Genomic DNA, 17,368 nt, shown 5'->3' with positions numbered 1-17,368 from the left:
AATGAGTTACAGAAGTTAAAAACTGTTACATGTTGCCCACTATTATCACTTTAGTTCATAAAATAATATACTGAAAGTTTCCATAATAATAAAAAAGATATGACTGCAAAATAAGCTTTACTATCTTACTAATAATTTTTATTTTAACCAGTGATAGCTACGTATCTCAACATTTTCGGCCTACGTGAATGACTTCTTGGCTATTGATACATGCTCCGTAAGTTCTCTGTCATTTACTAAGAAACAACTTTATTACCAGAAAATATAAAATAATACATCTTACACTCTGATGATGCCTCTAGGACAGCTCTTATCCACCACATTTTTCAAGGGCTCACGAATACTTTGAGCATACAATGGGTCATTAGGGAAGAGGATCTGAGTATTTGGACAAGTCCAATCAAAGTTACTGTCATCCAGTTCTGTATATTCCGAGGTCTACAATATAAAAACATTTTATGTAAATAGAAATAATTACTTTACATAATTTTTTTTTTTTTTTGAGACGGAGTCTCACTCTGTCACCCAGGCTGGAGTGCAGTGGCACAATCTCCACTCACTGCAAGCTCCATCTCCCGGGTTCATGCCACTCTCCTGCCTCAGCCTCCCAAGTAGCTGGGACTACAGGCGCCTGCCACCATGCCCGGCTAATTTTTTGTATATTTAGTAGAGATGGGGTTTCACTGTGTTAGCCAGGATGGTCTTGATCTCCTGACCTCGTGATCCACCTACCTTGGCCTCCCAGAGTGCTGGGATTACAGGCCTGAACCACCGCGCCCGGCCTACTTAACATAATTTTTAAAAGCAAACAGCTAATGAAATATATAAGTGTATACAGGATGCAATACAAGAAAACAAAATAAGAAAATGTATATATTTCGTTTCTTCTTACCATACATATATTTATTGAATTTTAGTCATGGATTACTTTTCACTTGGAAAAATAAAACATATAGAAATAAAAAGAGAATACGACATTTAACTTAAAAACTCACTGTGTTCTTCTTAGAGATGCTTTGATTTGTAGTAGAGAGCCAAAGAGGTAACAGATGGGCTTCTGTTGTAAAGATGTAATCTTCTATGTCAAAAATAATGTCTTCTTTATCAGCAAATAACAGGTAAAGATATTTAAACATTTCGGCCAAGAAGAAAGAATCCATTCTAAAATAAAAAGTCACAAATAAATATAAGTAGATAAAAATAATTTAAATGCCAACCATATGAAAGCCATAGTCAAGGTTAATAATCCTGTCTATACCAACTTAGGTGTTCAAAGAACTATAGAATGTATCAATCTACCAGAGGCAGAATAACCTTGACTCCAAGTATATTCCATGTTAATGAAAAAGACCAGAGGAATTGTCTACCACACTGATACACAGAATCTTGTGAATAATGCAGACAAGATTTTTCTATAGGCCTTTCAATAAGGGAAAGTTCTCCATTTCTTCTATAGAGAATCAACAGCAGGGAGGGAACTAATAAATTTTACTAGTGAGAATCATATAAGAATCTTCAACTAAATTAAAGAGCTGGAAAAAGTCATACAAGTTTGATGGAATTTATTATGTAGCTATTTAAGTGATTTAAAAAGAAGGCTTTAAAGATAAAGAAATTATTTGCATGTAATTTCCTGGCCAACATGGTGAAACCCCGTCTCTACCAAAAATACAAAAATTAGCCAGGTGTGGTGCCAGGCACCTGTAATACCAGCTACTCGGGAGGCTGCAGCAGGAGAATGGCTTGAACCCAGGAGATGGAGCTTGCAGTGAGCCGAGATTGTGTCACTGCACTCCACCCTGGGCGACAGAGCAAGACTCCAATTCAAAAAAAAGAAAAAAAAAAGTTACATGAAAAAAGTACAATGCAAAGTCACATGGGCTATGATTGTAACATTCTAAATATTTATTTACCTGTTAAGAAGGGAATGTGGAAAAATAAAGAGAGTAAAACTGTATATGTTTTTACAAGTGATTTAATGTTACAATGTTTTAACAACAATTTAAGAAAAGTTTAAATTAAAAGTGTCAGGAAAAGAGCATGGCTGGTAGATGGAGTCATAGTAACATCAAATTTAATTTACTACTCCCCAAAGCATCATAGGTTTTGGCAGTAATAAACAACTTCTAGTTTACTGGACAAGTTGCACAATTTCATACCTTTGGCCAAGCACAATTACTGGCACATAGTAGGCACTCAATAAACGTTTACTAAATTAAATGCAAGTTTAAACAGCATGATTAAAGAATGAGCTGGAGAGGCAGTAGAACAAAAAGGTAAAGAACATGGGCTTTGGAAATAGAAACACCTTCCACTAATTAGTTCCGTCACCATGGGGATATAAGGACTATGAGCTTGAGTTTATTCTTCATGACATTGGTGTGAAGACTGAGATATTAAATGTCAATTATTTAGCATAGCACCTGGCATACATATGAGATTGAAACTACAGCTATCATTTTTCCCACATATATAAGATTTTTTATTTTGGAACAAAAACTCACCTGTAATGTTTCAAAACATTTTTAGCCATTTTGGATATTAATCTTTTTAGACAATATAAAAACACTTTCCTGTTTATCTGCAATACACTTATCATAATTTAACCTTTTCTGATGGACCGACAGTTATTACACGAGCAAATGCTATCTTGAGAACTGTAGACAGATGAGCAGGATATTGATAATTGGCAAATACTAGAATAGACAATTCGTAAACATTTAGAAAAGAACAAGGCATGGTAAGATAACTACAATATGAATTGGGCAAAGCTAGCAAGTATCAGATCATATGATCTATTTTATATTTTAAAATCATAAACACATACATAAAAATACACAGGCATTAAAAATGTCTGGAAGCCTTTATAAAATTGCTAACAGTAGTAATCTTATGCAGTTAGGGGAGAGTGTCTTAGCAAATATCTTCCTATTATTTTTGCCATTTACATTCTTTTTGGTAATTATCCATTATTAGGAAAATACAGGTATTTCCATTGTGAAAAGTGTGCGTGTGTGTCTGTGTCTGTGTAGATGACGGTATCCTGGAGGACAGTATAGTGCTTAGACCTATAGGGTAATAAATCACCGCAGGCAAAGAGCCTGTAACTGAAAGCTCTCAAGAGCAATGCCACGGGGCACTGGTTGTGGTCCAACCAAAATTCTTCCCAACAATTTGGATGAAAAAAATATAAGGCAAGCTTATCTTAACTATAGATCATTGAAAACTGGTAGTTTAGCTAATGACATTCAACCCCTAGACCAAAATCTAGAAACAAAACAAAAAAAGAAATTTTGCTAAGTATAAAAGTTCTAAGTTTACACTAAAAAAAAAGAAAACTTGGCTGTTCAAGGGCAGGGTGGGGAACACATACTTGTCAGCAGACTCTACAGTTAAGTATGTGAAACTAGTTGATCACAAGCTCACTGTGAGCTGAACATAATAAAGCTCCTAAAAAATCTAAAGCACATCTAATAACACAATATGAGGAAGAATGGTAGTTCTCAAGCTTTTATTTGGCTAAATACAACTGAGAGGCACAACCATCCCCTGAGGAACAGTGAGTCAATGAAGCAGTGGTCCTCAACTGGATAGAGGGTGGAAACTCATCAGCCTCATAGAAAATTAGTGACCCTTTGCCTGAATCCAGACAGTTACGGGGCTGTTGTGCCAGACACATCTTGAGTATGGTTAATTCTGGACATGATATTTTAAGAGTTATTGTACATACTGGAATGCAATCAGAATGGGGCAATGTGAGTGTGTAAGAGGTCCAGAAACAATGTCATAAAAGGACTATCTGGTGGGGAAAAAAAAGGATGTTACACTTTGAAAAATGGAACTCTAAACAGTAAATCATGTCTTCCTCTGTAATTCTTCAAGCTGTTACCTCTTTTGTATTTTAGAACGTATCACATGGTTGTGATTATTTCTTTTTACACACCTATTTTATTCACTAACTGCAAGTCATGGGAGTGCAGGGACTAGTTCTATTTCATCTTTCTACCCCACACTTAAGTGCAGGGACTGGCATATAGTAGGTGCTTATTGTTCTTTAATGAATTGCCAGTATAACATCATTGTCAAGAGCCAATCTGCCTAGATTAGAATTCCAACTTAATCTTACTAACTGTGTGACCTTAGGCAAGTTTCCTAACTTCTCTTTCCCTTGGTTTCTTCACCTTTAAAATGAAGACTATAATAGTACACTTCAGAAAGCTGTTGTAAGGATCAAGTTAGTTAAACACATAAAATGCTTAGAAGACTGTCTGGAGTGCAGGAAACAGTCAATAAATATTATAGGTAAATACAAAAGGTATCTGCTTTTATTTTTTGCTATTATTTGTATGCCTGCTTCCGGAACCTAACCATTTCTCATTAGCAGGGATGGAGATTCTAAGCCTAATTAACCATTATCCGAATACTAAGTGAAGAGCTAAGAAACAACTCTGTGGGTAGAGGATGAGTGCTGTGTTTCTCATGTCTTCAGTCTCACTGCCTGGAACTTCTTTTACATTTTTCTTCTTCTAATTCTTGTTTATCCTTCAGGACACAGGATCCTTCAGGAATCCTTCACTGACTATCACATCCCAACCTGTGCTTCATGCCCCTTTAATACGTTTCATAACACATACACAATGTTTTAAAAGTCTACTTATTGGCCTGCCTTCAGGGATTCAAAGACAGAAAGGACATATCTTCATATCTTTAATCCTCAAAAACTAGTAAGAGCCCTGGCACGTAAGGGGCCTCAGGAAGCATTTCTGGAATGAACATTTGCTAACCAAATGAACAAACAAGCTTTAGCATTCATTTAGAGATGTGATAACCATATAAGTGATCTTAGAATAAGCAGAGTGCTTGTGAATTTCCTTTTTTTTTTTTTAAATTATAGTTTAAGTTCTAGGGTACATATGCATAACGTGCAGGTTTGTTACATATGTATACTTGTGCCATGTTGGTGTGCTGCACCCATCAACTCATCAGCACCCATCAACTCGTCATTTACATCAGGTATAACTCCCAGTGCAATCCCTCCCCCCTCCCCCCTCCCCGTGATAGGCCCCGGTGTGTGATGTTCCCCTTCTCGAGTCCAAGTGATCTCATTGTTCAGTTCCCACCTATGAGTGAGAACATGCGGGTGCTTGTGAATTTCAAATGGAGCAACTTTTCATAGCTTGAATACTTTATACCATCTACATCTATCCAGTGTCTAACAAAACAGAAACTACCACTGGTCTTTCCCACCCCTGCAAGTCAGCAACTGTGTAAGAGTACACACAGCTTTTGAGGAATTCTTGGCTGAACACAAATCATATTCGAGATCATTCCTCATCTTGGTAATTTCTAATGTTTTATGTAATATAAAAGGAAACTATTATCAAAGAAGAAAAAAAGCAACATTTTAGATAGTCCTAATACCAAGGTTCTGATATTTAACAATCATTGATTCATTTATTCAGAAATCATTTGAGCACCTACTATATGCCAGGCACTATGATAAAAATACAAACGTTTCAAACATACTAAAATTAGTCTATTCAATAGAGTTTAAAAAAGTAAACACTAAGAACAAAGGTTTCTATCCTTTGTAAAAGAATTAAACTTATTTGAATCCTAAATGGTAGTTGCATTTTGTGTTGTTTCAGAGAGATCCTGAGGAAAGGGGGTGTAAGCAATTGTTTTACCTGTCCTCATGACTTCCAGTACGAACATCCTTCATGGCAGCAAATCCGCAAGGCACTCTAGCATATTTATTTAAATTTTCAATAAGTGTCTTCCCTACTTCAAGGTAGTAAGGATCTCCTGTAGCCTATTAAAAAGGAGAATATATGTGTGTATATATATATAGCTTATATATTACCGCATATCCATTCATTTATCAAATATTTATTGAGTACCTACTAGGTGCCAGGCACTGTATCAGGCACTGCAACACATTATATAGATCTGAGTTCTGAAAAAAAAGCTATGAATCTGCTTTACAGAATTTCTTCAATACACAATCATAAAATTTAACTATATAACCTTAGTTTTTAGATTAAATTCCTAATGCTCAGAAAGGCTGCCTGACTGAAGAAAGGCAAGAGACATGCTTTAGAAAGCAACTCAAGAACATAAAGTTTCTCTTTAAAGAAATGTTCACATAATATTTTTTAAAGAAAAAAACCTTACATGTCAATTCTGGCATCATTCAATAATTCTATGGACTAGATGAATAAGAACCATGATATATCCAATCATTACAATATTAAAAGGGGACTCTGAAAACCCAATGACTATTATAAAAGAGTGAGAGATCCAACAGAGAATGGGGGCTAAACAGTAAAGTGGAGCATATTTTCTTACTTTATATAAGAAGTAGGTACTTTCTGCAAATTCTGGCCTTAAAGGATGTTGAGCCCAGTGTACTCTGAAATCTGTGGTAAATGCCTGAACAAAACAACATACAAAAGGCATAAAAAAAAAGCGATTAAATAAACAAGTAGTTCGAGAATATGCAGTATATAAATAGGTAAAAGCAATTAAAATAGCAATCATGACATTTTCATCAATAAAATATCAATTTCCATTGCTTAAAATAATTCATTTTGCAAAGGCTGCTATTTTTACCAATTAAATGGATTATTTTTTAAATGATCATTCTGGCTATTAGAAAACTCAGAAAAACTCAGTAATGAAACTCAGTAATGAAACTATATGGGTCCTGGTGGTCAACATAATTGTGTTTTCTTTTTATCTTTCTCTCTACTTTTTCTCCTTATTACTTCTCTAGTTCTCATATTTATTTTTAAATTTTTTAAATCGACAAATAAAAGTGACATATATTTATGGTATACATGACATGGTGTTTTGATATATGTATACACTATGAAATGGCTAAATCAAGCTAATTAACATATGCATTATCTCACATACTTATCTTTTTTGTGGTAAGAATACTTAAAATCTCTCTTAGCAATGTGCAACCATACATATTTCATATTTTAGCTTATATTTTCTTTTGTAACAGCCTCAAATCCTTTATGGAATAAGAAGGGCATTATTTAAAAATATATAAAATTAGTCTATTTGAAATTTATTCAATAACATAATCAACAGGTTTTTAAAAGAAAATAAAAATAAAAGCAAACAAAACCTTTTATGGGAACTAAATAAAAACTTCATTTGTGATAGATGTATTAATTGAAACCTCAGTTTATTCTGTATGGATATGAATTTTCTGCAATGCACAGTCCTACTCACCTGAAGGCTAATAAAACTATACTTTCCAAAACAAACACTTTAGGAACCCTTCTAAGTTGGTGGAATGCTTAGGTATCTCACAGAGGGTAGTCAATAAGCAGGGATAGAACAAGGCCATATACACATTTGGAAATTTTTAATGGTACATTTCTGGAAAGCCAAAAAGTATGCTATTAAAATCTTGTCATATCAAGCTAGCAAGAATATTTATTACTAATATAATGTATAAAAACCAGGAAGAATAATTCTCAATCAGCATGAGGAAGAGATGGCATTCTCTACATTTCCAGGGCACATGTGTGAACAACAAAAGTGTATCTAATGTATACAGTTTCATAAGACAAGCTTTAGAAAATAAAAAGTGACAAAATCTCCCTAGCTGGTAGGTACATATAAGAGTCAGAATGAGAGAATATTACAATGGCATAAGTTAGGAAGAGTTGAGAAGCACTAAGCCGGAAGTTTTTTTACATGAAATTTAAAAAATGTCAGCATTACCCTAAATCAGACTTCTCTTAACACACAAAGAAAAGCAAAAACATATATAATACTGTACAAACCAAAAATAAACTATTTAATAGGGAAAAAAAAAGAACCAACAAGCCTTGAAGATGCCATTTTCTATCTTTAAATTAGCAACTTATAGTGTATATGTGTACGTGTGTGCGTGTGTTTGTGTGTGTGTGTAAGATTATCCCAAAAATTATTTGCTTACCTCTGGTAGAAAATTGTGTTTTTTAATCACCTGATATAACATTTCATGAGTTTCAATAGCAGGTCTAATATCCCCCTTTAACACCTAGAAATCAACAACAAGAAAATTACCTAATAAAATATGAGCTGATTTTATCTCTAATCATTACATAAACAGAAAAATATATACAAATACAATTCTGAACTGCAACTATGTTTTGTAGTTCAGTTTTAAAGATCAAAAATGCACCTAATTAACATCATCATCTTATGTTCATATTAAGAAAGCAGAATTCTTTATACCTGCAAACCTGGGAAGAAGGCAAGCAAAGCATCCATCCAAGTCCGAGCGTTCAGCAGTGGTTTGTGGATGTGCACATCAAGTAGAAGAGGTGGCTGGCTAATGTACCTCATTATGGCATCGTAGTGCTAAAAGATCACAATATGTGTTCATGAAAGTTAGATGAAAAAAAAGGTACTACTCTAAATACATTAAATAGCACTGTGAAGAAATTAAACTAGAATTTATATATAAACTCACTAAATAATTACCAATTTATATTAAGTTATTTTAGATGAAAATCTTTCTAAAATATATATGTACTCCTTTATGTCCTCTAACTCACATGCAGACTATTAAAGACTATATGTAATATGGGACCTTCTGAGAAAAACGGAACTGAACATCTCCACGTCCTGTGGCATTAGCCCATCCTTAGTATGTCTTTGTGGCCCACTGATGCCCGCAGGTCCCCTTGGAATACGGCTATCAGCTTCTATATTAGAGAATTTGTTTTTTCCTGTATCTTGCAAGTCTGATCCCTTCTCGGCTAACAATATTTTGGCGCTCACTACTATCTAAACTAATGCAGCTAATCACTGCTGCCACTCTTATGGTTTGCTATCTCAGCTTTTTATGGTCTTAGAAAACTCTTTTTCCCTTCTGTCTTCTTCTCCTAGATATTTCTCAGCTTTGACAACAGGTTGAGTTGTGATAACAAGCCAACAAAAACAGTTATTTGTCCCCATTCACCTCAAGAAATTCTTGTTATCATCTAATACACAATCTATGTGATAATTTTATAAAGTATTCAGTTAATGACTTATTAAAACTTTTACTAATATTTTTTGCAAATTTACCTATTATTTAATCACTATTATTGAGAATTGGCCATAGGTTAAATGCACTGCTCTAATCACTTTGAATGCATAAACTCAATCCTCCCAATAACCCTATAAATTAGTACTAGTACTCCCATTCTGCAGATGAGAAACGGAGGCAAATAATATTAGTTACTTGCCCAAAGTCACAAAACCCGTAGGTGGTACAATCAGAATTTAAACCAGTATATCTCCCATACTTTTAATCACCATGTCATGCTGTCCCATACATATAACATGGATGAACTGATAGGTGAACAAAGAAATGGCAGATTATTTTTAAAAGAATATAGTGATATAACTGATGAGTTTGCTATATTCATTTTGGTTTGCTTCAATTAGAAAGGTGATTCAATTGGGTTCAATAATCCTCCCACTTTTCCCAAAAAATATGCCTGTGGTTCTGAGCTAGTCTTAAGACTTGCTTTTGAAATGAATACTCACTAGTTTCTGCAAGTTTTCAAAGTCCTGTATCCTTCATGTAATCAAACTAACCCAAACTTCCAAGATTTCAAAAAGAATTGGAATCCAAAGGAAAAAGCTACCTAGTAACATATTTCATCAATTCTTATCCTTGTATAAAACAAGATTAGGTAAAATTCAAATCTACTACGTCTCTTATTGGCAGATCTGCAAAGTTTCTGATAAAAGGTGAAAATAAAACTACTTTATCAACTAATTTTTTGGAATGTATGTCACTTTTTATGCTGTCCCTGTCCAACATCATCAAACACTGACACAAAACCACTACACATTTTAAAAATTATTTTTACAATGTCATTCAGGTAATGGAGTTTCTATCAAAATCTGGACTCAAATGAAATTGATTATAAAATTAATATAAAATTGTATCAACTTACTGTGTTAAATCTTTCCAGAAAACTGTCATCTCCAAGCAAGACATAGGCTTTCAATAGATATTCATAATATGAATCAATCCCTGCTCCAACTCCACTATCTATGGAAACACAAATGTGATTTTTCATTAAACAACTGTTAAATTAAAAAAAAAATCACTTAGTAAAAATTTCAAGGCCTGAAAACAACATTCAGACAAATCACAATGATACCACTATAACTTACTACTGTAACTTCTTATAATCAAGGTAAAACTTTGGAAAATGTACACAATTAACCCCTAAACAACACACTACCTGATTCTCAAAACCAATGGTTATTTAACAAGATGCAAGTGTAACAATAAAATATCAAAGAACTTTCACCCACTTAAAGAGAATATAATTAGTGGCAAATAAGACACAAATGTTTTTACTTTTTCCACATTTGTTTTTCACTTTGCTTCATAAAGCCACTGAAAATTGAGTCTTCTTTCATGTATAGAATTTCTAACTTAAAATTTTGATAAAGAAATGAAAAAGCCACGAATGGCATTTTTTGCCATGAATTCATATACCAAAAAGTAAAACACAATCCAACTGAATTACATATGCTTCCCTCTTCTCCAACAGCTTCAGACATTTTTCTATATATTTTGTATTATTAAAATCAATTCTAATTTATGCAGATAAGAAAAAAATGATTTATAAGAATTATCTTCAAAATTACCTCTACATACCTCTACTTCATCCCTCCATCATCACCAAATCTGTTGCTAAAGTGAACAATGATGCAATATATTCTGTGAGGGGGCCCAAAGCAATCTGTAATGTTAATTTCTTAATTTTCCAAAGACTTCAACATTTTGCCAATATAAACAAAAAGATGCAAGTAGACCAAAATCATCCAGTTAGTAGGAGGAAAAATCCATACTACACAGATTATTTAACTAATGTTTATTTATGCCTTTCCTTCAAGCTATAAGCACTCCTTAGATTAGCATTAAATTACATTGTGCAAATATATGACTACACCAGTTTAGATCTGCCCTGGAACAGATAATTACATTTAAAATAAATAATTTTCTAACTGTTTCATAGTTTAATTAGCCCTTAGTTTCACTGGGGGAAAATAAGCATCTTGTGTTCTTTAAGAAACTGGTATGTACACATGAATAGTAAATTCACTTAAATCTTGAGGAAATCTAAAGATGAAGTCTCTTGTTTTGCTTTTTCCTAAAAAGGAAAAAGGAACCAAAGTCAAGAAATAATTAAATAACAATATCTACTCTTAAAAAAGAAGAAATGCTATCTAACACAAAAATGAAACCTATAGACTCAAAAAACATTTATTTTACTGTCTTAACCAATTAAAAAAAAAAAATGATAGGTGGAGTCTAGACCACTTAGAATTGAACCAACTCTAGACAAAAATGAAGATGGTACAATGATGTGACTGCAAGGAAATGACCAAAGCAATTTCACAGTTTTCATGTTTGTAACAATATATTGATGCACAAAATATCAAAAATACAAAGTCTGGATTTTTCCTTGTAGGTCTGTAATACACTATCAAAACTTCTATTTAATGCATTTGTATTTGCATTATAAATGCATTAAGCCTTCTCTGTTTATATATATGCTATACAAGCACATACATGCTGGTACTTTACAATGAAAATAATAGTTTTTATCTCAAACTAGTGAGTTGTCTTTTTATCTGTATTTATATACATGTCATTTCTATTGTAAGACATGCTTTTCTAGTGGTACATTTAAATCAACATATTATGTTACTTTAAATCTTCATCTTTAAATGAGTCTTTTTAGTGTTATGACATAATGGATTTAATTTAACAGCTGAAGTACAATATGGTAACTACACTGTACTATTTAATTCACAGATGTAGGAAAATATTTGATTTTTAAAATATAACCAAGATGAGACTAGACAATCATAAGCAGTGAAATACTAGAAAACAGTGAATGAATACATAAGATGATTTTTCATCAGTGGCCATTCAATATTTTGCTTTTAGGAACTTGGAAGAAACTGTCTTGAGTTTCAAATGTTCTGGTACATCTAGTCATTTCTTAGCTTCCTCAGTACCACCCTGAATTACTGAAATAACTGACTTAAAGAGTCAAAAATTCTCTTCTGGTCTGGGGTAGCCAACAATGGCCACATTGAGGATTTCCCCATAGAAGTCCTCTTTGAAGGTATACATGATAAGAGTTTCCATGGACTGCTTTGTGTTCCTGTAGTACGGGTTCCATCTCATGCTCACCACCATCTTATGGACATCTCCACTTCCAACACTAGCCCAACCATAATAAACACCAGTGGATACATCACCTGGAAGATTATCTACTACTTGTTCACTTGTTCAGGAAAGTGAACCGTGGGGATGCCAAGATCCTTGGAGCTGCAGCCGAAGCTGTGCACTACCTGGCTTCAGCAGAAGTACGGCAGGTGCTTCATTCTGCTGGGGTATGGGCTTTGTCTGGGTCTGTGTATCCACAAGGTGGTGCTTATTACATTATTGAAATGACTAAGTAAAATGGGCCACGCATGAACCACTAATAGGACTGTTGTGTCATAACGCAATGATTATGCTTAATTCAAAATTAATTACGATTAACTTGCACCTGAGGTCTGAGGTGGGCTTAAAAGAAAAAAAAATTACAAAATTCTGAAGTCACAACTCAGATCTGTTTCAGGAACCATTTAGATGACACAGAAAAATTTTATACAATACTAAATAAAGGTAATAATTTTATGTTTGAATTAATAATTTTATACTTTTTATTTATTTAAATATAGGCAGTTACCTTTTATTTTACATATAAACAAGATAAGCTTTTTAGAAATAGAGAAAATGTATAAAAAAGATGCTTTCATTAAGAACACTCTAGTTTATTTCCATTCATCTATACTTGTTTTATCAGGGTGTTTTATAAAGATAAAATCACATTCTTTGTACAATTCAATATCCTGTCTGTTCATAAAACATTGTTATATGTTCCTTCCCATGCTTCTGATTTATTTTAATAACAATATTCCAACACTGACATAAAATAATTTTCTTAGCTTTTTTTAATTGATGGTAGTTACTTAGACTGTTTCCAATTTTCTGCTACTTATAATTGCATGGAACATCTTGGGACCAAATAGTTTTCTATGTTTTGTATTATTGCTCAGACCAGAAGTAAAATTATTAATCAAAGGGACTAACATCTCGTTACTGGGCACTTACTTCATAGTAAGTGTAGTACATGCCCGGCACTGTTCTAAGCACTTTACATCGGTTAACTCATTTAATCCTCATACAGAACAACTAATTACTATTAATATGCCCACTTTACAGAAACGGAATAGAGAGGCACACAGAGGTTAAATAAGTTTCCCAAGATCACATAGCTTGAATTCAACAACATGACTCCAGAGTCTACGCTCTTAGCTACTATATTTCTGGAGGTAGGAAAAAAAAAAAGAATTTATTGAACACAGATTCTTACTAAATCACACCTTGATATGAGATGGCTGAGGAACTCTGGTTCTCTAGTTTTCAAATAAATTATAGTGTTTCATCTATACCCTATACCTACAATGCTATATCCATTAAGAAACAGAATACTAAATCATCTAGAAGAAGTGTGTCACATTTGGCATCAAAAAAGAAAATCTGGCAAAATTAATTAAAATTCCAGCAATCCTGTGAGAACCTATGCTTTGTAGTATCCCAAAGATTATTTTAACAAATGAAAATTCTGTATTTCCCAACCACTTTGAGGATGCAAAGGCTTGATTTAAAAAGCCTAACTTACATACCTTTTCGTACCCAATCTCCAGTATGAATATTTATAGTCACGCCCACTAAATTACTACTTCGTTGTCTTTTTTCCCAGAGAAAATCGAGAGCTTTTCTGGCATATTCCTGTAATTAAAAAAAAAAAAAGAAAAAGAAAAAGAAAGAAAAAGAAAGAAATGCATAATTGAAGAACTAAGTATCTTTGGCAAATAGGAAACGAACAAACAAAACTCAAAGGCCAATAGGATATTTCAAGAATTAGCTTAAATTTCTAAGATAACTATTTATAAAACAAATTTCCTTAAAACTCAAAGCTTGGCTCTTTTTCAACCAATCAGTGTAGTTAGGAAAGACTCTCAATAAGCTATTCAGAGGAGGGTTCGCTTTGAGACCATTCATTTCATCTACTCTTTTTTTTACTTCATTTCATCTACTCCTGTAGCACAAGTTCATATTCACACACATGTATTATTAAATTATATTAACTGCTTACATAATTAGATATACTTGTTAAAGTAATTTCTATCACTTAAATGCAAAGTAAAAATCTCCTTAGATACTCTTATTTAGAAAACTGGAAGAGAATTTCAAAGGTAGTATGCTATCTTTGAAACTCATTTCAGATCCTACTTTTTAAATGGTATGCAAGTTCATTAGTAAAAAGCTATTAAATCAACTAGGCTACTAAATATTTGATAACAACAAACTTGTAACCTTATGATATGTTTTTCTTTTTCTCATTTATTTTATCTACTAGACACTAAATGAGCTGTAATCAAATTTTTGGCTTTGGATGAAAAGATGTCACAAAATATAAATGCAAAGGGCAAGTACAGGTGGGTTTCTAAATTAATTTCAGAGCATGAACCTATTTAGCACTGCAGAAGGACTTCCATAAAAGAAAAAGTCATTAAACCAATTTGCCACTTGGTAGATTAGAGAGTGTAAAATAGTTATAATTCCTAATGCAAACTATGATTTCTTTCAAACACAAAGCAGGTTATAAAGGTTATAATTTTAATTAAATGGCAGAGTTTCAGAGCCAGGACACTTCAAAAACATTGTATTTCCCTACTCTTACTCTACAGCTAAGAAAACAGGCCTAGTGAAATTCAAGATTAGCTAGTTTAAAATTGAATTACAGGACAAAAAACTAATATGAGAATTCAGATCTCTTTATAATTAGACCAAGGGTCAGCAAACTTTTTCTGACAAGGACCAGATATTTTAAGTGCTATAGGTCACACAGTAAATGGCACAATTACTCAACTCTGTCACTGTAGCACCAAAGTAGCTACAGATAAAAACAAACAATTGAGCATGGCTGTGTTCCAATAAAACTTTATTAATAAAAACAGGCAGTGGCTGGACTTTGCTCATAGACTGTAGCTTGCCAAACCTGTATTAGATCAATGCTTTGTCAACTGCATCTTCTCTGATGGTAAATTACTGCATATTCAAGATTTTTTTTAAAAAGCATACGATTTTCAACAGATTTATTCATAAACACAAAATAGCTCATTGGAAAGTGTATGAGTTTCAAATTCAGAAAGACATGGATTCTAATTCCAATTCCATGCATCACCTACCAGCTGTGCAGGTCTCTCATAGTCTTTGAGCCTTATTTTCCTCACCTGTAACTGCATCAATATCTGAGAGTTTATAATTATTAAAGTATGCAAAAGTATCCACACTTTTTAATGAAGGGAAAATATTAGTGAACAAGATATAGAATAAAAATTTAAGTTTAAAAGATTAACCAACCAAACATGATAAATCTGTCCTTGAGACATTTTAACTTACAGACCTACATACACACAAAGTCAATTTGTTTTCTTTACATTCAGATCTAATATCTGTAATGCTGGTACACAGTCCCTATTTCTGCTTGTTCTGTTTGCCATTTGCTGGATTTTTAAACATTAACCTAAGTCATATGCTTGAAAAAGAGGGTGCTTTGTGTTAACACTGCACTCCAACGACATGCTTAAATAATGAGATTGTTTTAATGACAGACATAGCTAGTCCACAACAACTATGTGGGGATATTAAGTCTTTTGGATAATGAATAACATTTCCCTTGCAGTAAACAAATTTACAGATTCGAGCCTCAATCAAGACTTAAGTACAAAAATTTCACTGTGTTTTAGAAGATTAGTGAAGGTTCCAAAACTTTCAGAAGTGCAATAGACCACCTGGAAGTCTAACAAATAAAACACAGGGACATAGTATTTCATATAAGACATTTATGATATCAAGGAGACATCAAATTCATTTAAGTAATATGGCTAAAATAATTTCTAAGACTAAACCTAAACACATACTTTATAGCTAGTGAACAAAATGCAAAGTTGGATTTAACATAGCTCCCTCACAATGTTCTAGGTTTTTGACAATTAAAACCCATGTAAAGGAATTTAGACAAAAAGTTCACTAAAATAACAGTGATTCTCCAACTAGATATAAAGTTAGTTATGCCCAATACCCAGGATATCAAAGACCGTAAAAAGCAAACCTCAAATATTGTTGCTCCTGTGAATCGACTTAAAGCAGCAAATTCAAGGATCAAGGTACCTGCACAAGCCGTACAGGTATCTGTCTCAGTTCCTGTCCGAGCTTCTGGTTTTCTGATGCCAAACTTTAAATTAATCTGAATACAATTAGAAAATTGTCATTAGCAGTTATCAAGATAACGACTTTCTGATAAGAAACTACTTTTCAATCGAGTCCTTACATAAAATCATGAAAATAATTCATAAAATAACTAAACACTGAAATTCAATCTGATGATCTCTGTGACCTTCCAATTAACATCTAGGGAAATATACTCTAAGCACACAATATTCATGAAGTAAAGGAATATTTATAAGGGAAATTACACACAGAAGGTATCTTTTATAACAATTTTGTTCCCTGGACAGTTTGAATTAGTAAGTACAATAGGGAAGTAGACCAGCCTTAGAAGAAATCAGGGTTAGTTTAGAATTTGTGAAAAACCAGTCTATATTATATATTAACTAGTTCATCATAGAGAAAAAATGGATTGTTATGATGTATATTTGAAAGGAAATTAAAATTTCATTTACGGGTTTTAAGGGTTTTGAAATATAGAGTGTGTCACCTTGCTGGCAGGCTAACACCACAAGGGAAATTTTTTCAAAGGGGTATTTATTAAGTCAAAGAAAACCAAATAGGCCATGAGCGGTAGCTCATGCCTGTAATCCCAACACTTCGTGAGGCCAAGGCGAGTGGATCACTTGAGGCCAGAAGTCTGAGACCCGCCTCGCCAACATGGCATAACCCCATCTCTACTAAAAATACAAAACTTAGCTGGGCATGGTGGCATGTGCCTGTAATCCCAGCTACCTGGGAGGCTGAGACACGAATCTCTTGAACGTGGGAGGCGGAGGTTGCAGTGAGCCGAGATAGCACCACTGCACTCCAGCCTGTGTGACAGAACAAGACCTTGTCTTAAAAAAAAAAAAAAAAAAAAAAAAAATCCAAATAATACCACAATATGAACTTGGATTAACCAGACCCAAACTGAGCAGACACTGATTAAAATTAGAATATTTTTCAGCAATCCAAATAACCAACAGAAAAAGGAGGTATATGCCAAGG

The 17,368-nt window shown here is 33.4% G+C and overlaps 1 protein-coding gene and 1 pseudogene across 8 annotated transcripts in view; both read right to left on the bottom strand.

Annotated features, from left to right (window-relative positions):
* Nucleotides 1-17,368, bottom strand: part of EDEM3 (ER degradation enhancing alpha-mannosidase like protein 3) — a 68,433-nt gene that overhangs the window by 21,038 nt on the left and 30,027 nt on the right. For all 8 annotated transcript variants that reach the window (XM_037985821.2, XM_037985822.2, XM_007989190.3 and 5 more), the window contains 9 exons: nucleotides 16,263-16,397; nucleotides 13,768-13,873; nucleotides 9,960-10,057; nucleotides 8,242-8,367; nucleotides 7,961-8,044; nucleotides 6,349-6,432; nucleotides 5,688-5,812; nucleotides 996-1,161; nucleotides 284-438 (listed from right to left, as the gene is read on the bottom strand). In XM_037985821.2, the coding sequence (XP_037841749.1) occupies nucleotides 284-438; nucleotides 996-1,161; nucleotides 5,688-5,812; nucleotides 6,349-6,432; nucleotides 7,961-8,044; nucleotides 8,242-8,367; nucleotides 9,960-10,057; nucleotides 13,768-13,873; nucleotides 16,263-16,397 (1,079 nt within the window). The remainder of the gene's footprint in view (nucleotides 1-283; nucleotides 439-995; nucleotides 1,162-5,687; nucleotides 5,813-6,348; nucleotides 6,433-7,960; nucleotides 8,045-8,241; nucleotides 8,368-9,959; nucleotides 10,058-13,767; nucleotides 13,874-16,262; nucleotides 16,398-17,368) is intronic.
* On the bottom strand, nucleotides 10,065-13,761 carry LOC103230437 (riboflavin kinase pseudogene; annotated as a pseudogene).

Source organism: Chlorocebus sabaeus, chromosome 25 (assembly GCF_047675955.1).
Source record: "Chlorocebus sabaeus isolate Y175 chromosome 25, mChlSab1.0.hap1, whole genome shotgun sequence".
Lineage (NCBI taxonomy): Eukaryota > Metazoa > Chordata > Mammalia > Primates > Cercopithecidae > Chlorocebus > Chlorocebus sabaeus.
The sequence above is the reverse complement of the archived record's forward strand: the minus strand, read 5'-3'. Positions and strand labels throughout refer to the sequence as shown.